This window comes from Rhinolophus sinicus, linkage group LG01, assembly GCF_036562045.2.
Source record: "Rhinolophus sinicus isolate RSC01 linkage group LG01, ASM3656204v1, whole genome shotgun sequence".
NCBI lineage: Eukaryota > Metazoa > Chordata > Mammalia > Chiroptera > Rhinolophidae > Rhinolophus > Rhinolophus sinicus.
The window spans coordinates 127,335,381-127,362,481 of NC_133751.1; the positions used below are offsets into that span (position 1 = coordinate 127,335,381).

General features: G+C 47.7%; 1 protein-coding gene across 1 annotated transcript in view; it reads right to left on the reverse strand.

The window, feature by feature from the left end:
- Positions 1–2,005: 2,005 nt before the first annotated feature.
- The window catches only part of LCT (lactase), a 43,155-nt gene continuing 18,059 nt past the window's right edge, over positions 2,006–27,101 (reverse strand). The window contains exons 6-17 of the mRNA XM_019731126.2: positions 25,198–25,924; positions 21,507–22,152; positions 17,894–19,444; positions 16,999–17,267; positions 14,435–14,725; positions 12,418–12,616; positions 10,910–11,112; positions 8,807–8,916; positions 6,194–6,328; positions 4,521–4,744; positions 3,539–3,763; positions 2,006–2,430 (exon numbers count right to left, since the gene is read on the reverse strand). Coding sequence (XP_019586685.2) covers positions 2,192–2,430; positions 3,539–3,763; positions 4,521–4,744; positions 6,194–6,328; positions 8,807–8,916; positions 10,910–11,112; positions 12,418–12,616; positions 14,435–14,725; positions 16,999–17,267; positions 17,894–19,444; positions 21,507–22,152; positions 25,198–25,924 — 4,819 coding nt within the window. The 3' untranslated portion in view covers positions 2,006–2,191. The remainder of the gene's footprint in view (positions 2,431–3,538; positions 3,764–4,520; positions 4,745–6,193; positions 6,329–8,806; positions 8,917–10,909; positions 11,113–12,417; positions 12,617–14,434; positions 14,726–16,998; positions 17,268–17,893; positions 19,445–21,506; positions 22,153–25,197; positions 25,925–27,101) is intronic.

Consider the following 27,101-nt stretch of genomic DNA (forward strand, 5'->3'; position numbering starts at 1 on the left):
TGGAGAAATCAGCTGATAATCTTATGAGAGCTCTCATATATGTAACTACTATTCCCTTGGTGCTTTTAAGATTCCCTCTTTGTCTTCAACCATTGGCATTTTAATTATGATGTGTCTTGGTTTGGATCTATTTGGGTTCATCTTATTTAGGACCCTCTGTACTTCCTGGACTTGTATGTCTATTTTCCCAGGTCAGGGGAGTTTCTAGTCATTATTTCTTCAAATAAATTTTAAATCCCTGCTGTCCCTCTCTCTCCCTCTCTCCCTCTCTCCCTTCTGGTACCCCTGGGATGCAAATGTTGGTACATTTGATGTCCTAGATGGCTCTTAAGCTGTGTTCATTTTTTAAATTCTGTTTTCTTTTTGCTGTTTGTGTTGGGTGTTTTCTGCTACCGTGCCTTCCAGATCACTGATTCAATCCTCTGCTTCATCTAATCTGCTGCGATTCCTTCTAATGTATTCATTTCATGTATACTTTATTGCTGACTGGTTCTTTTTTATGGTTTTTATCTCTTTAAGTTCTCACTGAGTTTTTCTATTTTCCCCTTCAGTTCATTGAGCATCCATATAACAAGTGTTTTGAACTCTGCGTCTAGTAGATTGCTTGTCTCCATTTTATTTAGTTCTTTTTCTGGAGCTTTGTCCTGTGTTTTCATTTGGAACATGTTTCCTTGTCTGCCCGTTTTAGCTGCTTCCCTGTGTTTGTTTCTGTGTGTGAGGTAGGTTTGCTGTATCTTCTGGTCTTGGAGGAATGGCCTTATATAGTAGGTGTCCTGTGCGTGCATTCCCAGTGGTGTAGTCTCCCTGGTCACCAGAGCTGGGTGCTCCCTTGTGAAGGTTGTGTGTGCCCTCCTGTTGTGGAGCTTTGATTGCTGTGGCACATTAGTGGGTGGGGCTGACCCTCAGGCTGACTGGTGTGACTGACACCACAGAGCACGAGTGGCTTTAGCGAGGCTCACGCCAGCTGATTCCGCCTTTCAGGTGTCGCACTTGTGTAGCCGGTTGGGTGGTGCTCTGGTGTGGTCCAAAGCAGCCACCAGGTGTGTTGGTTCTGGAACCTCTTGGGAGTGGTCTGGTACAGGCCATGGTCAACTGCCACTTATGCCACACTTGGGGCCTCTTGGTAGGAGCTACAAAGTGATCTCAGTGATGTTTATTCTATAATTTAGTTGTGAAGTTGTGATTTTGATGTGGCCATGGGAGGAGGCAAGCACAAGCAAAGTCAGAAGGAGTGTCTGAATGGGCAATTCAGGGGCGCTCTCCAGTCTTAGCTGAGCTGAGACTTAAAAGGCATTTTCAGGAGAAAGGGCGTCCTAGGCGGAAGTACAAGTGTTTGCAAAGACACAAAGGAGTATGGGAGAATCAGGGACTTATATGCAGTTCAGAACTACTACAAATTGAGAGGAAAAAGGGAAACAGGTTAAGTGAACCAAGGTGAGATCACAGGGGCCCTGAAGGCCATACTTTGGGCCTTAGTCTGCTTGTAGGCAGGGGCAAGGCAGGAAGGACAGAAAAAGTGCAGTGGAATGAAGGGTCATTCGCAGGTCATCTCTCTTTGTATGTTATGGTTTCTCTGGCACAGGGAATATATAATGTAAGCAGAAAGCCTTGGTCCGGTGGGACGGCTTTGACGTCCCAAATGGCTTGTGTGACTTCGTGACCTCTGGGGAATCTACCTTCTCAAGGAGCATCATTGTAGGGGATAGGACATGTTCACTGTACCACTTGTATTTTCTGAGAAACACAAGCTGTGAGGCTGGGAGGGAGCTTGAAGAGAGGGCAGGAGGTGACACTGCTGTCCATCTAAGCAGTGAGTTGGTTTCTTATAAAAAGGGCTGCTATGGTTTTTACTCCTGTTCTGCCTTTAAAGTCTCTGAAACTGGGACCAGCCCAGTTAAATGAAGCAGCTCACAGAACCACTAGATGAGTTTAGTAAGTGCATGTTTCCATAAGAGCTGCTTGCAGGGTCTGCTGCGAACGCCCAAATGAATTCCTGATACTGGGGCAAGATGCAGATATCTCCATTTTAATCAGGGACTTGGAATCGTTCAAGATGAACACAGTCTCTAAGAGTGCAAGAAGTCTGGCAGGGGCAGAATATAAGATCCTAAAGAGTTTGTGGGCAGCAAAGGTAGATACAGGTCAACAAACGGTTTATTTTGCAGAACTGGAGGAGGTAGAAACATGGGGGTCAGAATGAAGAAATGGGGCTCAGTTCCTGGTGGCCTGGTTGTGTCTTCCGTTGCCTGGCGCGCTTACAGTGCATGTATGACAGTAACGCCACACCACAGATGCCGAGAAGCCCAAGGGAGAAGAGGACGTACAAAGCTGTCTGCGCTTCTGTCACACCGAGTGTCAGGCCCAGGAACGGCACTTTGTCCTCTCTCACGGGGCTGACGGTGGGTGCGGGGCTGACGGTGGGTGCGGCGTCTAGGAGTACAGCAGAGGGCGGGTCACGCACTAGTACAGACGGAGACGGACTTACCGGTTGAAGTTCTCCTGTGTTAACCCCGAGCTGGATGGAGAAGTCGCACAGGTGCCCAGAGGGTGCGCACTGCTGGGGGTGCGTCCCTTTCCCAGAGTCTGAGCCTCTGAAGGAACTTCAGTAGTTCTATTTTTTAAACATCTCTATCAGCAGTTAGGGTATCGTCTAAACTGGGTGATTGTCTCCTACGTTGGTGTAGTAATTTATACTTTTTCAGTCATTCAGCAAACACGGCTCCTTACATTATGCCAGGCACTGTTGTTTCCAACAGTCATTATATCTGATTCTCATCAGCCCGGAACGTTTGCCTCGGGTCTTGCCCAGGCCGCACACCAGATTAGTGGTGGGACCTGGATGAGACGAGGCCTGCTGTTCCCAGCCTAGGGCCTGGTTTCTAGATGTCACATCAACTCTGAGTTAGCGCCTTTGTTCCATCCTAAGTTCATAATAAACTTTGAATGTAACAAAGAAACTAAATATTAGTTGAATGAGTGAAAGGGATGGAAAGGCAGAGAGGAGGGTAATAAACTAAGGTTGGTGCAAAAGTAACCGGTTTAGGGGTGGCCGGATGGCTCAGCTGGAATGCGAGCTCTGAACAACAGGGTTACCTGTTCAATTCTCATGTAGGCCAGTGGGCTGTCCCCTCCACAACTACATTGAGGAAAACGAGACGCTGCTGAGGGGTGGCTGACTGTCTCAGTTGGTTAGATTGCGAGCTCTCAACAACAAGGTTGCCGGTTCGATTCCCACCATGGGATGGTGGGCTGCGCCCCCTGCAACTAAGATTGAAAATGGCAACTGGACTTGGAGCTGAGCTGCGCCCTCCACAACTGGATTGAAGGACAATGACTTGGAGCTGATGGGCCCTGGAGAAACACACTGTTCCCCAACATTCCCCAATAAAATTTATTTAAAAAAAAAGTAACTGCGGTTTAAAAGGTTAAAAACAATAGCAAAAACCGCAGTTACTTTTGCACCAACCTAATAGAATACACAGAAAGGCCCTCTCGCCCATCACCCTCCGGCCTCAGTTGCGCCCAGAGCCCAACTCACCTGGCTGGAGACAAGGGTGTGGCCCTGCCGCTGGGTCCGGGAAGCCGTTGCACCGGGTGATCGAAGCATAGAACTTGGCTGATGCTTTGGGAATCCTTGGCAGGGACAGGTCAGTGTAGTTCACAAAATGCAGACCAAACCTCTCTGCGAAGCCCGTGGCCCACTCGATGTTGTCCATCACACTCCAGACCGTGTATCCTCGAAGGTCCACCTTATCCTGCATAGCTGCCCAAACACAGGCCCCGGCATGAGCTTCCCTCAGACTCCTGCGCCAGGCCTGCCGAGGCCGTGCCCGCCCACAGCTCCCCACAGCCGTCACGTCAGGTCACGGTGAGCTTGTTTTCCCCCTCAGAAAGCGGCCCATCCACTGCGTGCTCTTTGGTAGCTGGTCCTCTGTGATGGAGCTGCAGAGCCATCAGCGTTTTTCTACAAAGGCTCCCCTCTGAGGGGGAGTCAGATCGTCGGTAGACTAGTGTTCCTTATAGAAAATAAGTGGCCCTTGGAAAAGATTTTAGTTGCAATAGGATTTTCTAATCGTTTGTATTCACCGCTGTATTGCTCCTTCTCTTTTACTCAGTATTATCTACCTTTGCCTTGTCATAGGCCCATCCTGGGTCCTGCTGAGCTGAGAATCTCAAACTTTTGCTTGGGGAGCAAAAGCCCCTACAGGCAGTGCCCCCACCCATTCCTCCCGGCCTCTGCCCACATCGTCCTCAGGAGGGCACTGAGGGCAGGGACATCCGACATCGGTGAGCAAGGGGCGCAAATGGCTCAGGCCAGCAACTCAGGTCGAGCTGCGTCAGGCAACTGGGTTTGCTCGCTGAGCTTACATCGAGGAAGGAAGAAACTTAAGGCTTAAACCCAACAGGAGCAAGAAGCCTCATCTCTCATGGGGGTTCGTGGATGCAGCACCACCTTAACTGCAGGCGTCAGCAGGTCAGCAGGTGTTTCCAACAGTGAAGGTGCATGGGGGGGATCATACCTTTGAGCGCCTCATTGATGTAACTGCGGAGGTAGTAGATCCTCGGAGTGTCTTTGAGGCTCGTTTCTCCCCGTTGGGATACTCCATTCTCTGTCACGTAAATCGGGGGGTTGTCGTACTCCTCCTTTATCCAGTTCAGGATCCTCCTGAAGCCAAACGGTGTCATTTTCAGCCAGGAGGAGCCAGAGTCTGGCCAAGTGCGATCTGTGATGGAGGCAACTCCCCTACCAGTTCAAACACAAGATTAGGTCTCCTTTTGTAAACCCAAGCGGCCTTTGCACAAAAGATAAAACAGGATTTATACTAGGAAAAGCCTTAGGTTTTGTCTAGTCTTAAGAGTCATAACAAAACCCAGGACAGACTGCCTCAGATTCTCTTTTCATAAATTTAGTTGCACTACTCAATGCTGGTGGACTTTGGACAAGCCCCTGAAGCTCTCTGTTGTAGCTTCCCACCTGTCCGGTGGATGGTCTCACTCATGGACCTCACCGTCCACGGGCTCACAGACCACACCGCACAGCAGATGTGGAAGGGCTCCGGGCTTCCCCAGCCAGTCTTCAGTGGGGTGTGAGTGCTACGTCTGCAGAGAAGAGGCCCCGAGTCATCTGCATCTGGCCAGTGCCACAGGCACCAGCCATTTGTGCGGTGACAGAGCAGCAGGCCGGGACCTGCTTCAAGCGCCCCGGACCCTCCCTCCGTCCAGTGAGAGACGAGGAAAGGACAACAGGTTGTGCAAAGGAGTGCCTGCTGGGGGAAGCACAGGCTTGAACGTCTCGAGTCACATTTTAATAAAGACCAGTTATTTAGATACTTCTTACATCCAAACTCTTCAAAGAAAAAAAATTAGTTTTATCAGTAACTGGATTTATCTTGCTCAGCTGAACTGAATGTGGGGCATTTTGTAAGCTTGAGCGCAGGTCAGTGGAGAGACAATCCCAGGACCAATAAAGCAGCAAGAGTTCAGTGGTTGGTGCCCGAATGGGGACCAGCAGGGTCTTCTCAGCCCCCCTTCTGAGCCTGACTCTTGTGGTGTAGGCATTTGTTTTCAAAGAAACCTGGACAGTCACACCACTGAGATGCTTGTTAGAAAAGGAACGAAACTGTGTGTATATATAATCCTGGTTTTCTTTGGTAAAAAATAAGTGAATATATATGTATAAATATAAATATATACTATATGAACTATATATAATGTAAGTATACACGAGAGAGGTAGTACACCCTCCCACACACGTGTCCTTCTGAAATAACACACAAAAGAATTTCCTACTCTTGCTTTGTTTCCACCGTGAACATACATTATTTGTGCAATACAGAATGGTTTGACCTTTACCTTGACAAGGAAAAAAACCTTATTGTTACTTTAACTGAAATACACCTCGTAAGTGAAATTTGACAAAAAAAGGAAAACAAGGGAAAGTAAAAATTTTTCTGGAAAACGTTAACAATTCCAAGCACCTCTGTCTTTATGGAAAGCACCCTGGAAATCCCAGCCTGTAGCACGATGAGACTGACCGGGGTTTGATGGTGTCCCAGGAATGGCGCTCATCTTACAAAGCCCGGGGTGTAAGGCAGCAGGAGGCCGTGCAGGCCTCTAAGTAAGAGACGGGCAAAGGGGCAACTTACTGTCTTTTCCAGAGATTGTTCTAGGCGGGCCCCGCGGGGTGTCTTACCTGTCTGCATCAAAGGAAGAGATATTAGAGTCATAGTCGAGCTTGTAGGCCAGGACAGTGGTGTAGTGATTGAACCCAAAAAAGTCGTAGGTGCCTTTGATCCTCCTCTTCTCACTCTCCGTGAACTCCGGGAGCCTGGGGGGAAGGAGCCATTAGGGCGCAGGACTTGAGGAAGAGTCATGCTTCCTAGGACAGAGTCCTGGCGCAGGGCTGGGCAGCGCTGTGACTACAGGCACCGGTGGTGACGAGGGTGGTGACGGGGGCGGCTGGCCAGGAGCAAGGACGCCCTTCCAGCTGCTGCCGGAAGTACCTGCCGGAAGTACCTGCCGGAAGTACCTGCCGGAAGTACCTGCCGGAAGTACCTGCCGGAAGTACCTGCCGGAAGTACCTGCCGGAAGTACCCGAGGCTCCTCCTACCAGACCATAGACCTGCCTCCCTCTGTTGTTACAGACCCTCCCTCTTCCTGTCAGCAAAATGAAACTGCAAATTATCTTTTTATAAGCCTCCCCTTCAGGGCCACACACACACACACACACACACACACACACACACACACAGACATATTATTTTTTATTTCCTTCAAAAATTAACATATGCAACTTCTGCTACTTACCATCTATGATAGATTTTGAAATCAAGAACATGTCTGAGGTACATAACTTCAGACTAACCCTTCATGTTTACAAGGTTATCTTTTATCATGTGTATTACCATAAGTTACTCTGTTTTTGCTGTGGTGTTGGCTTGTCTCTTTTCTCCAAAGTCTACTTTTATCAGTAGGGGAAATATTTTTACAAATTAAATTTACCGACCTTTTGAGCTTTGAACTTTTCTCCCATAATTTGCTACCGGTACACTTGTTTTTTTTAAAAAAAACATTGGTAGGGCATTTTTCATGTCTAAGTGAAACTCTCCTATAAAATACGGTTAACAGGCACTTGCATGCAGCACTTACAGGTTCCTCTCAGCCAAATCTAACTACATACATCTCCTGACAGGGAGACCCTGGGCTGCTAGTTTCGGGTTGCCAAGCGATTGCCCTGCTTAGGCGTCTGACACCTTCATCTTGACCTTTCTGTTACCATTAACCTGGGGGATCAAAACCTTCCCCACCTTAGGGTTTCTGGAACTTGCTGGCAGAACACTAAAGCCCGGTCCCCTCACTGCCCTGCTCGGGAGCCAGCAGTGGCTCCTCGGGGCCCATGGCACCAAAGCCGAGCCCTGCCTGGCCTCCCTCCAGGCCCTCCACCCAGTGGCCTTGGCCCCCCTACTGCTCCCAGGCCAGTCCTGTGTTGTCCCCCTCCACACACCATCAGCCGCACAGGCCCCACTCACTCCCGCCTCTAGGTCGGTGCTCATGCGCTGCCCTTCCAATGGAATGCCCTATGCTCTCCCAAAGGCCATTCATTGTCAAAGCCCAGCTCAGCTGATGTCCTTCCTTGACTGCTCCTAGGTCTACCCAGCCCACACTGATCTCATCTTCTGAGTTTTCTTTGCATGAAGAAATTGGGGAATAGAATTTCCTGGAGTGATGAGGGTTACTGTCTTCCTAGCTGGTGTGTCGGCAACTTGAGCCAGACTCGGAAGCTTCTCCTTCCATGGACCCTGCTGTGCTGGGCCCTGACCTGACCTGGGCACATAGTAGGCACTCGGCAAAGTGTGTCGATGGACTGGAGTGCTCACGTGCTTGTTGGAGACCAGAGTTGGCTGGTCAGACCTTTAGGCACAGCCTGCTCAGCAGGATGCCCTGACCAGACCAGGATGGGGATTGGATTGTGGGATCCTCACAGCTTGGCTCTACGGGGGAGTCTGAGGAAAAACTCAAAGCCTGTGTTAGGAGTTCCTGCCTTTTGAGCTATGGTACATGAGCGACCTTAGAGCTTGTGGGGATGTCCCTGTAAGCCCCGGTCCCTTTGTCCTCTTCCATACACCACACCTCTAAGCCCAGCTGGGTGACTCAACCAAGTATGGGCCCTGGAATCACACAGCCTGGGTTCATACCCCAGCTCCCTCATTAGAGTAAGATTAGATCTTACTCTAATCGTTATGCCTCTTCTTTAAATAGGAATAAAAGTACCAACAGAAGATGGCTAAATGTTAGTTGCTGTCTATGTTGCTATTATTTCCTTCACAGGAAGAGGAGTAGGCCAGGAAGGACTGCTTTGTGCAAACTGTCGCCACCTCCTGGCCAAATGACTAAAAGCTCACGTCTAGCCATCACCCACTGCCATTCACTCAAAAGGTGATAGACCAGGATAGGATGAGCTGGGACATTTGTCCTTGGAATGAGGTAGTGAGTTGATAAGAAATGGGTGCCCTTGAGGTAGATTTCCTGGCTGTTCTGGAGAATAATAACAATAACAGCCCCTGCCTTTTGTCAAGCACATAGCGGTGCCAAGTCCTGGGCTAAGAGTTTACACGCACAATCATGTTTAATCCTCCCAGCAAGCAAGGAAGCTCAGAGATCCAGTAACTGCCTCAGACACACCTCTCTGACCCAAACTGCCATGCTCTCCCCATCGTGCTGTCCACCCAGGAAGCTCAGTTCGGCGCCACAGACCAAACTTCCTCCTGACCTTCTCCTGGCTGAGTGTGTGGACACCAGGACCTACCGAGACTTGTTGAGACCTGCGGCCAAGCTCCTATCACGGATCCGTGTCTTCATCACCTCGTTGTAATCTCCATTCTTGAAAATAGGATGTGCAAACCAGCCTCCCATAAACTGCGGGGGTGGGTGTTGGGGGGAGAGAGTCAGCTCGGCATTAACAGGTGGGCACACCAGGGGACTTCTCTGCGCAGAGGTCACTGACCTCAGACCACCCCACCCCCACCCCCCACATTCTTCCCAATCCCCAATTTTAAACTCTCCTCTCCTGTTTGCATGTTGCAACTTAAGTGCCTAAAGGTCTTTTCCGTAGCTGCAGTCTCACTGAGGACAGCTTGAGGGGTGATGAACTGAATTGCGCCCTGGCCCGGATTCAATACTGCCTTAGAAAGGTCCCACGGAAGTGGGGAGAGACTCCAGGCCTCCAGGCGGCGCTCCCTCTCTTCACCAGAGAGCGGGTCCTTCCCCATCATCATGTCTAAGGATCTCCAGTAACTTCCCAGGGAGGGCTGAGCTGCAAGGCTGTCCCAGAGGCCCAGGCAAAGAATCGTTTTTCATGGGCGTGGGATTCGCAACCTTAAAGTGGGAACGTTTTTATTTTCTTGAATGAGGTCTAGGCCACCCTTACCCTTAGGGAGGATACACGGAACCCAAATGCTATGATGCTGGGGTCCTGAGAGGCTACTGTCTCGTCACATCCTCCCCTCACCCGCTAGGTGATGCCCAAAGTGTGGGGTGAGGGCAGGCTTCCCTTCTCAAGCAGAGAAGAAGCTTGAAGCACACGCTCTGGGAAAAGAGGCTTCCATGCGGGCCCTTCCGCAGAAGCTGATTTTACTAGCGATGTGTGTCATAGTCCGGGGCTGCGATTTCACAGCTCACCAGCAGGTGTCTCCATGTAATGAAACTCCAGCCTAACATTTCCTGAGGTTTGGGGGTTTGATTTCAGAAAACAAATTAGTGCTCTAATTCAATATGTTCTGTGAGTCTGGAATGAGGGATGCATTAAATTTGTTCCAAGACACCCCCCCCCCACACCCCGATTTCTAGCAAACAAGAAATCTAAGCGTTTACTTGCACTTATTAATTTAACCACCGTTGTCAAGTTTTCTTGTGAAGAGTTGGGCAAACCAAGGCCCTTGGTGTCCCCTCAGAATGCCACAGTCTGCAGGCTTTTCCACAGAGCCCAAAGTGGGGACCAGTCTGGAGAGAGACACCCTTACTCTCTTTCCTGACGCTGAAACATGGCAGAGGGTACCTTCTAACTCCTCCGAGACATTAATAGGAGCCATGTGCTGTGATGAGGACCATTCTCTCTCTCCTCTTGTCAGGGCCCAGACTAAAATAGGGGCGGGTCATATTGTTGGCACCTACTTACTAGTGCCTCTACTTCTTAGGAGCAAAATTCCATGACCTAAAGATGCACGTCCTCATGTTAAACTCATGGAATTTGAAAATTAGGGGCACTAATAAGTTTCACAGAGTTTAAAGTTCCCAATTTAATGAATTCTTAGGCTGAGGAAATAAGATGCGATATTGACACCTAGAGGTGAGGTGTGACATTGCAGCCCGGCTCTATTAGCTGTAGAGTCAAACCAGTGATTGAAGAGACGGAATGTCTATTAGTTAGCTTCAAGCCTACGTTACACCCAGTAAGAACTACATTTATAAACAATTTCTTAAGACTTAAAGGAGGGGCAGTCAGTTAGCTCAGTTGGTTAGAGCGCGGTGCTTTTAACAACAAGGTTGCCAGTTCGATCCCCACGTGGGCCACTGTGAACTGCGCCCTCCACTAGATTGAAACAACTATTTGACTTGGAGCTGATGGGTCCTGCAAAAACACACTTAAAATAAATAAAAGTTTGGGGAAAAAAACTGAAAAGAGAACTCAACACCAACGAACTTCCATCACAGCAAACCCATGAGGTAGGTAGGTCATTTCCATTTCAAAGACGAGAAAACTGAGTCCAAAAATGTTAAGTGATTTTCTCAAGTTCACAAACTCAGATAATAGCAAAACAGGGCCTAGATCCTAAATCTTTGTTTTGCAATCTATATCCATTAGATCATGACAGGAGGGAAAAACAGGCAAGAGTAAAAATAATGCCCAGACCTGAACGTATCTCCTGGCTGCCTCCACATCCTCCTGGTTGGAGGGGTTTCTGGGCTCAGCCCAGTCGCTGTTGATAGTGATGGAAATCACACCACCTTGACTGGCGCGGTACTTGTCATTGTACAGATGCCAGGCCTCGGCGTGGGCCTTTATTAGGTTGTGGCCAACGATGTAGGGGGCAGTGCCAGGCCGAAAGGAGATTCCTGGAAACACACATGGAAGTCAACGAAGAATGAATGTGGCCAAGGGTGTCCCTCTCTGCCTGCAGGCATCCACTATGTGTTTGGGAAGAAGGATGCAGATTTTGGTGTTAGGAAGGATGGCATTTAAATCCTGACTCTGCTTCTTACTAGTGGGTCGTGTAACTTTGGGCAAGTAATTCAGCCTTTCACTTTCTTCCTCTGCAAAATGAGCAACGGAGAGTTCTTGTGAGAAGGAAACGGAACTGTGTATGTGAGCATCCAGCAGCCCTGTCTGCACAGAGAAGGCCCTTGGTATATGGTGGTTTCTGTACTCTCCCCCCCCAAAGAGTGGCCCCTGTCTTCAGCAAAGTACCCAGAGAGTGTGTACCTCAGGTGACAACCTGGCACTCTGGGTACCCGCTGTGAAAGTAAGGCTTGGAGAATACAGTTGATAGAAACAGCTGACAGAGCTGCCTCGAGGGCCAACATTGTGCGGCCGCCTCTTGTGTGCTGAAGGAATGGTGAACCAAAGCGCCAACCAAGGGCCAAGGGAGAGACCTCTGGTAACGAGTCCAAGCTGGTCTCCCCGTTGCTCTTTCCAGCTTTTACACGTGATCATGAGGGATCACATGGATGAACACAAATTTACTCTTAAGCTCAGAACTAGAGAAAAGGAACACTGAACGCTTCTGAAGGGGGAAGAACAGGCCACAATCCCTTAATCAAACCTCTTTGGGTCAAATCTGTTTTGGAATGAAAAGGCATTTGTGTCTGAGAAGAGTAATAAATTGCATAAAGGGTATGTCCCAGCCGGGCCTGGGACAGCTCTCCGTGACTAACAACATGAACGTGTCTGCAGCAGAACTAAGGAACGTTCACACCGAGTGGGGTACAGACCAGAGCAGCCTCATGTTGGTTCAAGTCAGGCTGAGCTCAGGGCAGCCACACCAATTACCCAAAACTTTGGGATTTGGGAGTTGCAGGAAGCAGACTGGACCTGTACTGCCTGATGAATTGCCCTTTCCTGCATCAATTAGGCTACATCTCTGATTTCAGGGAGCTTCCCATTGGATGCAGGTCAGTGGCGCAGAGCAAGGAAATGAAGCCATTTGGAGGCACTGACACATGAAATTCACATTTAGCAAAAGTGGTGTCAGCAGGGGAAACTGCTGCCTGTCACACACCCCTGAGCACGAGGCCGGGATTCTGAGGCACTGACCCCAGGGCTCTCGTGGCCTCCTCCTCCAGTGCTACCTGGATTTCTTGTCTCACTGGTGCTAAGAATGCCACACCCCAGAGATCTGGCAAGTTGGGCCTGGACCTTACCTGGAGCTGCTGTCCCATAGCCATAGCCCTGGTAGGCAATGACAAAGGGCTCATTCAATGTGATCCAAAACTTCACTTTGTCCCCCAGCCTCTGGAAGAGCACATCTGCATACTCTTTAAACCGCTGTACGATGGTCTCATTCTCCCAGCCTCCGACATCCTGGAGTGCCTGGGGCAGGTCCCAGTGGTAAATTGTCACCTGCAAAAAAGGAAGAGCAGTTCCATCTACCTACTTTTCATGGGAAACCAGTGATGTGATATGCACCAGCATAGATGTAGACTGCTAAAGCTGAGACTGAAGACAAAAAGGCTCAAAATGTATTTGGTGGCAGGGGGAGGGCAGCACACATGTAGATCTGAGAAGCCTGACTTTGTGTCCCAGCTCAGCTCAGGCGCTAAGACCTCCACATGACGGAATCACTGAGGCCTAACTCACAGGCCACACTGACAGCTCTTCTGTCCGTGTTAATTGCAGTTGTAGTTAGGAATCAGGACCTGCCCGCATAGACTTCTGAGAATTGGAGACTCTGAGGGTCCCCGGAGGATGGAGCCATTCTCCTTGTAAAGGGACACCCCCAAGGACATCATCTAATGTGTCTGGAGCTTCTGCCTGTGGAGCTGGGAGGAAGCTGTTGGTTATGTATGTGGTTCCTGTCGGTTATGTATGTGGAGGCCTTTTCCTCTCTCCGCCTTCCCCTTGATGGCCCTGACACATGCCATCTTGGCCAAGCTGTGGTCTCCACTGTCCTCAGTCTGACCCAGGCCACTGACTGATGATGGTCAGTGGCCCAAGTCTTTCCCTCTGCCTGAAAAACCTTTTCCTTGCCCGCCCACCCATCCCAGTTCTCTTCTTTGAGACCCCCTCCCCCCTGAAGCTCCCTGGCCACAGCGCTTTGCCTGTCTGCAGTGTCTCAGTGCCCTCACAGGCTACAAAATTGTCTGGCTCTGAGTTTTGTGCTCTCTGACGTTGTTCTGGATTGTTGTATGTGATGAATCTCATTGCCCACCCAAATCATGGGGTCCTGCAGGACAGCCGCTCGGCCACCTTCTCCCCCATTAATGCCTGGCACGCCCCGTAATAAACTCTGCATGGCTGGTTCATTCCTGCAGTGTTATCAGTGTGAGGAGAGAAGTCCACATAGGCTTATTTTCCCAGAGAAAAGGGGTGGTAAGAGGGGATTGTAATGTGGGGATTATGGATTGACTGCTGTGCAGAACTTCCAACCACAACAGCAGAGCAATCACATAGCTTCATAGAACCCGTGCCCCCCAGCGCTTTAACTTATAAATGGATCAGGGGAAAAGGAAAAGTGTTCTTAGTCTTTCAAGTAAAGTTTAAAATTCTTGATGGTACCAAAGTAAGCCCACAAATGAGCTTCTGTATTACACACAATAACTCATGGCTTACAAAGACACACACATTTGTCTCAGCAATTCTGCTCCTAGGACCATATCCTACAGATAAACTTCCACCCATACTAATTGCTGTATGTCAATGGCTATTCGTCATAGTATTGGTTATCATGGCAAAGGAGGGGATATGTCATAGGGAAGAGTGCCCATTAATAGGGAAGTAATTAGAGAAGTTAGGTACAAACAATTCCACACAACAACGAACAAATGAGGAGACTGTATGGATATGGAAATACCTGTAATAAACACTGTCAAATAAAAGCAAGTACCAAACTGCATGTGTCTTATCATTACGGAAAAAAAGAGGGGAAAAGGGATATACATCCACACATATACACATCTACAGGCTTCCATACACAAAAGAAGGACCTGAAAACCTTGCAAATTTCGTTGCCCATATGGAGGGGAACCGGATGATGGTGGGTCAGGGATAGAGGGAAAATCTACACTGCAGGCGCTTTTACACTTTTTGAATTCTTCACCAAGTAAATTTGTTGACAATTCAAAAAGTAAATTTGAAAACAGCTTTGGTTTACACAATAGCCATGCTCTCCGCCCAGCAGCCTCCCCCTTGTGGACAGGCCTGGCCAGGGCCCAGCCTCACCTGAGGCTTGATGTTGGCAGCCAGCAGCGCGTCAATGAGCCGCACGTAGTAGTTCAAGCCCGCGTCGTTGATGAACTTGGTGGTGCCATCAGGGAGGACACGAGTCCAAGAGATGGAAAAGCGATAGTGGGACACGCCCAGGTTCTGCAGGGCGACCACATCCTCAGCAATCTTGTGATAACTGTCACAGGCCACGTCTCCGTTGTCATTATTCGCAACCTTCAGTGGTGTGTGAGCAAATGTGTCCCAAATACTGAGTCCTTTGCCATCTGCTCTCCATGCACCTTCAATCTCAAGATGACAAGACATGGTCTAATTAATTCATGCAGTCAAGCCACCACAAGTTTCTTTCTGTCGTCAGGAGAGTTCCGAGTCAGGACGTAAGTCAGCATCACTTCTGGGAGTTGTCAATGGCCACTCTCCGATTTCTGAATTCCTACGGCTTCCTGTACACACTTTCTGTACATCGTGGCACTGTCGCCCCACATCATGCAATTACGCACGTGCTGACTGGCTTCCCACAGGCATTGGGTCTTTCTCATCGTGTCCCTGTAGCTAATGTAACAGTGTCTGGTGTAGGATGAGTGCTCATGAAAAGTTTGAATGGACAATTCTACGTGTCCAACCCCACTCATGGCCGAACAAATACCAGTGATGCCAAGTGGGGCAGCAGCATTTCTAATCAGGACATGTGTCACTGTTTCTGTGCTGTTTTGTTGTGTTTTTGTTTTGTCTTCCCACCTATCTTAAGGGGAAACTGATTATAAGCCACTGGGAAAACAACTGCCTATAGGCTTAGGTAGTCTGACAGGTACAATTTCTTTAATTCACTTTAAGACACTTCAGCATATATGGTGTGACATTATGTGACTGGATTCCAGGGTAGTGCTGTCATTCTGGCCTGCGCAGCCCCTGTGTGAGTGGCAGGGCCCAGGGCCAGCAGGAAGGTACCCTGTGTGGGCTAGCTGGGTGGAGGAGATGGGCTCAGTTAATGCAGGGGGATTGAGCAAATAAGTGATTATGTTGAGGATGTTAGGAGCTAGGTTTCTTCCCAGTGGAGAAGGAGTACGAATGTGGAAAACACGAAAGCCAGCATCAACCCTGTGGAGTTGGATTGGAACTGGAGGTATCAGTGTGAACTCATGGTTTTTAAGATACATAGAGATGTGGGTGGATGGAGAAGCGTATATGAGTGAGTGTGTGTGTGTGTGTATGTGTACATGCAGGTACTTCCTAGCTTGGTGCACCGAGGGGGACTAGCAGTAAGGACCCCCCAGTAGCAGTGAGCAACCTCGCACCCAGATCTTGGCTTCTAAATGGCCTTATCCAATAAAAGGAGACAGGGCCCATTAGAACAATGGCTGACTATAGGACTGAGGCACAAAAGGTACAAGATGAGCCTGGAACACCTTGTTGTGCCAGAAAGAATAAGGGAAATGATGAAAAAATAATGGACCATGTCAAAAGAACACAGGATCCAGCTAAAAGCATGCCACCTGGCAAAATGTTGGATGATTTGAACATGTAAATACATAATGATAGCAAAAGTATAACCCACCGAATAAAATAGGACTCCATAAAGCCATATATGTGTGTGTGTGTGTGTATATATATATGTATATATATGTATATATATATATATATACATATATATATGTATATGTATATATATATGTATATGTGTATATATATATATATATATATATATATATATACACATACATATATCTCCAAAAAAAGTATACAGGTGGACACTTGGGTCAACATTGCTCAAGCAGTAGTTCGCCATAACCAGAAGTATCTGGACGCTGATGGTAACCACTTTGAGCACCTCTTGTAATTGCAGAAGTCAAACGTGACCTGTATTCATCTTTTGTTTTCGGTATATATTGAGTATCACTATATATATATATATATATATATATATATACCAAAAAAATGTATACACACTTTAAGAAAGGAAAACTGTATTAAATTGTGATAATATGTGATTATATATATATATAGATAGATATGTGTACACATATATGTCATATATATATATATATATATATGTCACTCTTTGCTTTTTATTTTCTATTTTTCTGGGGAAAAGCAAAACCATCATATTTTCTGTATGAGTAAGCTTCATTCGGCATGAATAAGATACAGCATATTGTTGTTAGGACATCAGAAAAAAAAACCCAGGCCCACGTCACAGCCATTTTCAGCAAATTGCCTACTTGGAGGAGACTAGGTAAGAAATAAAGCATCCAGCCAGAACCTTCACATCTACATGTCTTGGCCTCAGGGTCTCTGCCCTGGCTCCTCCTGCCCATCTTGCCTGCTAACACCCCTCCCAGCACAGCCCTCATAACTTTATTGGTCTGCCCGAATTTGGAATGTGAAGAAGCCGGGCTGTCCAGGAAGAGGACCTCTCAGGTTCCCCCCACGGCATGTTGCACATAGACTCCCACAGTCTATGAAACTCCCCCGTTCACACCTGCCCTCCCCGGCACCACGCCCAGAGCCTGGCACATAGTAGGTATGTAGTAGATGTTGCTGAAAGGCCCTGAACTCCTTACCTGATACGCAGCGGAAGCTGCACTCCAGGAGAAGCCCTCGGGAAACTGACCGTAGAGAAACTCGTCTTCCTTGGGCAGTGGCATGCCGTTGTTAGCTATGACCTCTGTATAGTACCTGGCAGAGGCTCTCGCTGTGCGAGGCCTATTCACATTATTGAAATCAACGTGGTACAGTCCAAACTTCACTGTGTAGCCGTTCAGCCACTCAAAGCTGTCCATCAGGGACCACGCGGCATACCCCCGAAGGTCTACACCATCGCGCCTGTAGGCTGGGAACATTCCAAAGGGAGCAGAGCAGAGATTTACCCTAGGAGATCGGGAGCCCAAGAAGCCCAGCCAGGTTCTGGCCCCTCAACTCCGACAGTTGTCCTAAACCACCAACCTGTACCCACAAATAATGTATGCCATAGATCATCCTGCGTGTTTTTGTTTTCATCAGCACTGATGCCCAAATAGCAAGAATTAATGACTGATTTTTGTAAAATCCAATCCTTTTGTTGGGGTAAAGGGATGTGAATTAGAGAAGAGTTTCTTGCTCTGGGGTGAATGGAACCCCTTGAAATAAAGCTCCACACCAGCAGAAAGCTATCTGTTGTGTGCACTGCTGTTTCCCCAGCACTTAGAATAGAACTTTTCACATAGTACTTCCTCAATAATAAATGAACAGACCCATGGAAATATTCTCGTGAGGTCTGTGTGTGGGTACATTTGGGGAGATGACCATAGCTTTTGTTCAGATTTCCAAAGGGCCCTGTCACCCCAGAAAGAAAAAGAATGAAGGAGTTAGAGCATAAGAGAGAGAGTGATGGTTTGGAATCCACTCTGCCAAACCATTTCAGGCACACGACATATGGATATTGGAAGATTTTGTAAGGGGGTGTGAATCCTCACATACCTTTCAAAGCTTCGTTGATGTAGGTTTTGTGGTAAAATATCCTTTCAGTATCTTCCACGTTTGGATTTGTCAGCCCTGCTCCATTTTCAGTGATGTAAATGGGAAAGCCACCGTACTCTTCCTTGATCCAGTTGAGCAGTCTCCGCAGGCCCCAGGGCGCAGCTCTGTCCATTGCTGTGGAAGGCCACGAAGGGTCCTCCTCTTCAACCGTCTCCTGGTCGTCTACATAGGAGGGCGGGTTTAACGTGGGTGTCGTGTGCTGCACGATTCTGGAGGAGTAGGTGTTGAGACAGAACACATCGGCCGTCGCCCTGATGTACCTCTTCTCCTCCTCAGTGAAACTTGGTAGGCGGGACGTGGCTAAGTGCTGTAGTTCACTCCTGTTCCCCACTTTCCACTTCATGGCGTCAGGGTAGTCTCCGTTTCGGAAAATGGGGTGGGCGAACCATCCCAGTGAGAACTGCAGCATTCGGTCAGCTGCCTCCACATCCCTTGGGACCTCCGGTGACTTGGGTTCCGCCCAGTGTGTACTGAGACTCAAAGAGATGACCCCCTTCTGCTCTGGCCTGTATTTCTCATCATAAGTGTGATAGACTCTGGCATGGGCTTTGATGAGTGCGTGGCCAATCCTGTAAGGTGCCCAGCCTGGATCCTTCACATTTGGGGGAAAATCTCCTGAGCCGTAACCCGACCACGCATGGTATGCGGGGTCATTAAAGGTCAGCCAGAACTTGACTCTGTCACCATAGGTCTGGAAACAAAAGTCTGCATAGCTGTTAAATAACTCAATCAAGGAATGATTCTCCCAGCCTCCAATATCCTGGAGAGCCTGGGGCAGGTCCCAGTGAAACAGTGTCACCATGGGAGAGATGTTGCTTGCCACCAAGCCATTGATCAACTTGTTGTAATAATCAACACCTTTTTGGTTGATAGAACTATTTCTCCCGGTTGGGAAAATCCGAGACCAGGAGAGAGAGAAGCGATAGGCCTTCACCTTCAAAGCTCGAAGCATATTCAGATCGGCATCCAATTGGTTATAGCTGTCACAGGCTATGTCTCCAGTGGCATTATCTTGCACATTGTTCCCTGGTGTGTGGGTAAAGTTATCCCAGATGCTGGGGCCTTTGCTGTCAGCGTCCCAAGCGCCTTCAATCTGATAGGCTGATGAAGACACGCCCCACAGAAAGTCATCCCGGAACGTGCCATGGTAGAACAAATCCCTTTCAAACTTGGGTTCGTTGGAGAACTTTTCCCAAATTACTTTAGACTTGGAGGGTACCTCAGATGGAAAATTAAAGGCTCTGATTTTAGGGGGGAGGTTTGCTGTACTGGGTGGTGGCAGTCTTTTTACTACCTTGGTGAGGAAACCATTCTTTTCAATGATGCTGGTGAAAAAATAGGCAGATTTCCTGGGAGTCCTTGGCTTGCTGCTATCGTTGAAGTCAACATGGTGCAGCCCAAACCTCTGGCTGTAACCAGAGGACCCTTCGAAGCCGTCGATGAGGGAACGAGCAATGTAAGAGCGAACATCCACTGAATCCTCCTGGACAGCTGTGGAGAAAAACAAACGAGTTATTTTAAGTCTCTGTTGCTGATGTTGCCTTTTAAAGGTTTTCCTTTTGACATGAATGTTTTGGAGATGACAGGTTACTCCAAAAACTAGTCCTCAGAATGAAAGTGCTTATATGGGAAATCCACAAGCCCATGAGACCACATCTACGGCCATAAATCTCAGTCCAAGGGAGCGTCCCTGACTTAAAATGAATAATGGAGAGAAAGTGCCCCACCTGCTAGTGTCAGGACTCTTTGGTTTCATATAGAATATATAAATCATTTCATCTTAAAAAATGTGCTTTTGATTTTCCTTGTTCAACAATATTGACATAAAATGACCATACATTCCATGTTAAAAAAAAAAAAAGAGCCTAAAGAAATGTATTCCCTGGTGTAGTGGGTTGAGTGGTGGTTCCCAAAATGATATGTCCAAGTCCTAACCCCCAGTACCAGTCAATGTAACCTTATTTGGAAAAAGGGTGTTTGAAGATGTAATTAAGTTAAGGATGTCAAAATGAGATTGCCCTGCATTAACTGGGTAGGTCCTAAATCCAGTGACAGGTGTCCTGATAAGAGACACAGAGGAGAAGGCCATGTGAAGATGGAGGCAGAGATTGGAGTGATGTGACCACGAGCCAAGGAAGGCCTGGAGCCCCCAGAAGCTGGAAAAAGAAGCAAGGAAGGCTCTCCCCTGGAGCCTGTGGAGGGAGAACGTCCCTGCTGACATCTTGATTCCAGACTGCTGGCCTCCAGAACTGTGAGGAAATAAAGACAGTCAACACGTCAACCAAGAACCAGAGTCAAAGCAAGGCAACGGCTGTGGGCTCCCACTGGGAGCCAGCAATGAATTAATCCTTGTTTTTATCAGATCACACAGCCTCTCAACAAACATTGATTGTATAAGTGGGAGGAAAAGTTGCTCATTTATTCAATAAATACTTTGTCTCCAGGCTGTGCCAGGCTCTGGAAACATAAAGATAAAGAAAAGACTCATAGGTCAGTAGGTAGAGTGAAGAGCTGAGTCAGAAATAGAAAGGCCGATGGTTCCACTCACTGGATGTTCAGATACACCATTTAATATCTCAGAGCATCAGTTTGTACAGTTGTCCCATGAGAATAATATCTGTCCCTATTTATTGCATAAAGCTGTTTCAAGGATCCCTTGAGATAATGTCTTAAACGGATTCCAAGATTATGATGATTACAGAATTGTAACCTTGATGCTGACCAGAGTACAAGTGAAGACTAAGAGAGGGTGCCTGCCCTCCCTCAGTGGGATGTGTGTCTCCATTCCTTACCGCAGTGCTCAGGGCAGGTGCCACGTATCAACTCTTTCTCTTTGATCTACACAAGGCCTTGAAATCTTCTCATCACAGCCCTCTAGGCAGACAACTATCCACTATTCACTGATTAGGACTGACAGGAGATGAAACCTATGTGCCATTCCTTTTCACTTGGAATAAAAAGACATATGAAACAGTGTGTTAGGTAAGAATGAGACTGTAGAGATGGATTAGTGAATGATATGGAATGTAGATTTTATAGCCAGGTAAAGGAGATGAAGATCAATGTGGCTGGAGCAGAGAAGGAAGATTTAATGGGTTGGAGTCCCATCTTAAGCGTCCTCATGCCATCCTGTAATGCCATTATCACCGTATATTGCAACCTTCTGTCTGTATCCCTCTGTCGACTATGAGTCCCCTATGGGAGAAGAGAATGTTTGTTCAATATTAAACCCCCATTGTCTTACACAATGTCTGGCACATTATAGGCAGTCAATAAATACTTGTTCAATAAATGCATTAAAGATGATGAGCCTTGATGAGTGACTAGGACTCAGATGGCAGAATGTAGAAGGGAGACCTAAGAATCTGGGAGCAAAGACTTGAGGCCTTTGAGGGAGTTAGGAGGCAGATGGGAAAGACTCACACTATTACTACCAATACTACTTTTTGGCTTCATTTCCTTGGGAGACTGTCTTTCTCCCATAAAACAGAACTCAGAAGACTTGAAGAAGCACCGCCCACCTCCCAACCACCAGCATATCCACCATTCTTACCCTTGAGCACTTCGTTGATGTATTGATTGAAGTAGTCTACTCTCACGGAATCATCAAAGAGATTTTCATTTTCCCCTATGGGCATGCCATTCCCAGCCAGGTAGATTGGAACTTTTCCTCTTGTGTATTCCAAAGATACAAACTGCAACAGCCTCCTTATACCCCAGGGCACCACGCGAATCCAAGGGGATGAGGTCTGGGGCCATGCAGGGTCCACATGCTGTGAGAAGCCGCCGATGGCATCATAGCTGGGGCTGCAGGTATCTTGTTGGGCCTTGCTGATGAGGCGGGAAGTGTAATGGGACAGACCCAGAAAATCAGCGGAGCCTTTTAGGAGCTGCTTCTCTGCCTCGGTGAACTCAGGGAGCTGGGCCACAGGACTGGGGCACTGTTTGTTTATCTGTTGGATCTGGGCCCTCAGGGCAGCCGGATAATCTCCATCCACAAAAATAGGGTGTGCAAACCAGCCCAGCATGAAGTGCAAGAAGCGTTCAGAGGCTCTCAGGTCTTCCAGGCTCTCTGGGGCCAGGGGTTCAGCCCAGTCTGAGTTAAGCACAATGCCCACTCGCCCCTGCTGCTGTAGGCGATGGTGGCTGTTGTAGTGGTGCCAGGCTCTGGCATGAGCCTTGAGGACCAAGTGAGTCACCTTGTGATGAAGAAATAAGGAAACACAGTGCTTAGTGACAACAGCAATGTCAAAAATAGCATCAACAAGCCAACAGCAAGTCAACAGCAACGTTAACAAGTTAACACAAATGTAAATAATATCAGGAAGTTAATAACAACAGCAACACTGAAAATGTCAACATCAATAACAGCAACACTAATAACAACAATACCATTAAATCATCAACAACTTAACACCAATGTCAACAAATCAACAAAAACATCAAGTCAACATTAACAAGAAGGTGAGACTAACGCTAATGATGTCAACACGTCAACAATAAGGACAGTGCTGACATTAACACCGCCACCAGGGCCCACATAGCAACAATGTGGTTAACAATGGCAACAAGTCAACCAGCTTCTCCAACAAGTCAGCACCACCATCACCACCACCATCAACAGGTCAATAGCTACAGCATCTACCACCGTATTAACAGTAACCATTGTTAAGGAATTCTCTCACGTCACCCTGCCAACAACCTTAGGTGGCAAATACAATCCTCATTACCACCATCCAGAGAGAGAAGAAAGCAGGCAGTCTGACTCCAGGCCTCTATTGTCACGGACAATGCTATTCTTCCTCTGTTCTCTGTAAGTACTTATTGACTAATTAGTCAATAACTAATTGGGGTGGGGGAGGATCAATTTAGCTAACACACAAAGGAGGGTACAGTTCTTTCTGGCTTACCCATTCATATTTCTATTTAATTAAATCTACAACCGTGAATCTCTTTGTAGACATAACTGATGGTCTCACAAAAGTCAACAGCTTTTCTTGGTGGAGCACCAGGAGAAAACAGGGGCAAAAGCAGGGTGTCTGGAATACATTAAGCCTAGATTTGAATCTTGATCATGTCACTCACTTGCTCAGGAAACTCAAGTAATCTTCTCTCTCAACTTCTGCTTCCTAGTCTGCAAGAAGCAGGTAATTATGGATCCATAGAGGAGGATTAAATGCCATCGTGTATATAAAGCACCAAGCAGAAAGTTAGTGTGCAGAAACTTGCTACTGCTCAGCTCCCTTTCCTTTTTATCATCTGAAGATGATGACACTTACTTTTGAAGAATTTCTTACCAAAACACGCCCTAGGAAGTAAAACTCCTGACTGGTTCTCATGTCCCAAGTGTTAGTCCTTAACTGGGTCCTAAACTCCAACAGTAAGCGGTGACCCCCTCCAAAGGCAAGAATGCTTCCCTCTGCACTAGTGAGACAACCATCAGAAAAATCATTGTGACGGCATCACTACATGGACAAGTGTGAATGACAAGTGAAGTAAAAAACGAGCACCGGGGTGAGTAGGACGTGTCAGTGTAGATTCAGTGATCGTAACAAATATGCCACATTGGTGGCGGGGATGTTGATAATGGGAGAGACCAGGGGGTAGGGGGTAGATGAGAAATCTTTGCATCTTCTGTTCAATTTTGCTATGAACCTAAAACTACTCTAGAAAGTCAAGTCTATTTCTTTAAAAAAAAAAAGGCATTAAGCTAAGTGCTCACTGTGATTGCACTTTGAATGCAAGGAAGCCAAGACTGGAAGGAAACACTGGTAAGAATCATGAGGAAAATCTCTTCTTTGAAGTTTGTCCGTGATGGTATTCTAATGTTTTAACTAATAAGTGAAAGCACGAATTGAGGGAGAAAAGTGAGATGGACTTTCTCATTGACGTCTCTGTAGAAAAATCTCAGGAGCCACAGTTGTAGGGACCAGAAGCCTACAGAGGAAAGGTTTGGCTGATTTTTACAACACGGAGACAAACAGAAAGGTGCAAACCTTCCATTTTCAGAAGTCCTGTCTCTCTCCCTGGGTGCACTCACTTACTCAGAGCAGAATGGAAAACTTGATTTAAGTGATATAATTTTTGGCATTTCAATGAGTCATTTATTCATAGTATTCCAGCTCATTCTAACTGGGGACATTTAGAATTGTTCTCCAATTTTCCTAGGTGTGTTAGTATCATCTTCCCCAAAAGGTTTTAACATCTTGAGGGCATAGGTCGTATATCCTCCTTAACACCCAGCATGGGGCACAGTAAATACTCATTTCAGAACAAAACTCATATGTGGCAGGGGGAAGCCAGACTAACATGTCTACCCTAAGGAATGCTGCCAGGGAGAGCTGGTGGGTTTTCTGGGAGATTTTGAAGAAAAGAAAAATGATGGAAGAAAGCCATATTAAGCCATTGTAAATTTGTCTCCAGTATATACATCCCCTTCTTGTTGAGATGATATCCTGACTGCCCTCTGGAAAGCCAACCCCTAGGTCCCCGCCTCTCAACCCGTGTGTTGAGGGGTAGCGCTGGGACCTGGACCCAAACCAGTCAGTGCGCACAGGCCCCTAGCCTAGAGCCAGTGATTGGTTCAGGGATGGACATGTGACCCACAGGGAGACTTTTGCTGGGAATGCCAGGACAGAGGCATGTTTTCTTTCCTGTTGGTCTTGAAATATGAGGGCAAGATGGCTGCTCTCATATTTGAGGGCAGGGCTGCTGGCTACCAGGTAGCCCAAGAATAAAGCCAACGAGGGGAGCAAGAGAAGAAGAAAAAATTGGGACCTGGTAACATTGTTTGTGGTCCGATCAAGCTTCACTCTGATCAGCTGAAACCAAGACTTTTCAGTTTCCTGAACTCATAAATTCCCCTACTTGCTTAATTAAATTTGGGTTGGGTTTTATGTCACTTGCAACTAAGAGTCCTGGATCACACATAAAACTCGCATTGGAGTCCAGTAGATGTGGACTCAAATTCTGGCTTCAAACTGCTTGCCACTAATGACGTTATCCTTCTGAGCCCCAATTCCTTCATTCATCAGTGCTGTTCTGAGGATGTAATAACTATCCTTAAAGTGCCAGCACAACGTTTGGACAAAAGAAGGTGATTAGCAATGTATGGTAAATCCCTCCCTCTGATTTCCTTTAAAGGACAAAAAGTAAACACTCGCTGATGGGAAGATAAAATGACTTTCTTCCAGCCAAATATCCCTTCTCCTTCAGTGAGTAGGAGCTGCAAAGATGGGCAGTACCTTAAAAGAGGCCACTCCTGGGTCAGAGATGCCTGGTGCGTGTTGCCCAGTGCCATAGCCCGCGTAGCTCATGACCCATGGCTCGTGGAAGGTCACCCACAGCTTCACACGGTCCCCAAAGGTGGAGAAGCAGAAGGCTGCATAGTCCAGGAAGGCATCCACCACGCTCTCATTCTGCCACCCACCGTGATCCTGCAGGGCCTGAGGCAGGTCCCAGTGGAAGAGTGTGGCCATGGGTTCGATGTGCGAGTCCAGCAGGCTGTCAATCAGCTTGTTGTAGTAGCTGACACCCTGGGGGCAGGGGTTACGCCCGTGCCCAGTGGGGAAGATGCGGGACCAGGAGATGGAGAACTTGTAGACCTGAGCCCGGAGGCCGCGAAGTAGGGCGATGTCAATGTCCGCCTTGTGGTAACTGTCGCTGGCCACCTCTGGCGTCGCTTGGCCCTTGGTGGCCTTCTGGGGCCTGAGTTGGTCCCAGACACTTGCCCCTCTTCCATCCTCAGCCCAGCCTCCTTCCACGTTAAAGGCTCCCGTGGAGACGCCCCAGAGGAAGCCTTCAGGAAAAACGTCCTGCAGGAAAGCATCCCTTTCTGCCCTGGACTGGTTAGCAAATGTTTCCCAGACTCTCCGATAGGCGGAGCTGGGCGGCGAAGAGCCCACTGCAGTCCCAAGGTCCTGCTCCCGGGCAGCTGGAAGGCTCAGGCTGTCAGTGAGAGAACAAGACGTGCTACAGGATGGAAGTGACATAAAAGGACATAATGAGTAAGGACTCTGTGAGTCACAGATGCCCCTAGACTGATGAACAGCGACAGTGTGTTCAATCAGTAAAGATTTCAGAAGCTCTAAGTGGAAAGCCAACTCCACAAAGCCACGGGCAGGAAGTGACTGGCAAATAGGAAAATTGTTATTATTACCCCTTCTTAGATGAGTTACCATTGCTCGTGCGTGAGTAGAAATACTGTACCGACTCTACTGCCCTCTGTATTAGATTACCCGTGAATACTGTCTTTAGTTTTGATACCATATTTTTTTCTTCTTACGATGTATTGTTTATAAAACGTAGCTAATAATAACGTTGACTTCAGTTTATTGAACCTTGATTCCGTGCCAGCCACTGTGATAAGAATGTATATATGTCATCTCATTTAAATCTCACAGTACAGTTATGAGACAGGTACTATAATTATTTACCTTGGGTCTGCCTAATTTGGGAAGAGATTCAGCACACAGAGCCTCTGTCTCTAAGCCCGGCCCCTCCAGCTGCCCCTCCCTCATCCGACCCCCCGCCACACGCACTCTAAGCCACCTCAGGGCATCCCACATAATACTCTTTTCTCCCTCCTCTGGGGAGCAGTGCTGTGTCCCCTTTTCAATCTGGTGTTACAGTCACTTGTGGGCCTGTCTGCTTCACCTGTGAAGTCTAAAATTCTTGAGTGAGAAAGCGCTATTAGTCCTCTCAGAACCCCCCTCCTCCTGCAGGTTCTCCATCAACACCCGCCTGAGTGAGGACCCCCGCCTCACACATTGTCAGTTTAACATGAGCTACTATTGGACCTTCACTTCAGGCAAAATACCAAGAGATCAAGGTGTTAAAAGAACCTTGGAATGGGTGTCACATGTCATCTTGTGGTTGTGTAATCACTAAGCTCTCAAGGCTTTCCTTTCATTATGACCTCAAGTTTTACCCTCTGAGAAGACACAGCCCAGCACTCCTCAGCGGACTCCATGTAGGGTCAGGGAGCAGTCACTCCCTGCTCACTTCACTGTTTGCACTCCTAGCACAGAGGCTGACCGGCAGCAGCTGCTCAGGGTCTGTTGATCTGAACGGCTGGTTTGAAGTGAGCTGAGTGGACTGCCCAAAGGAGCTACGGCTCAGGACAGCCAGAGCTGGGAGAGGAAAAGTA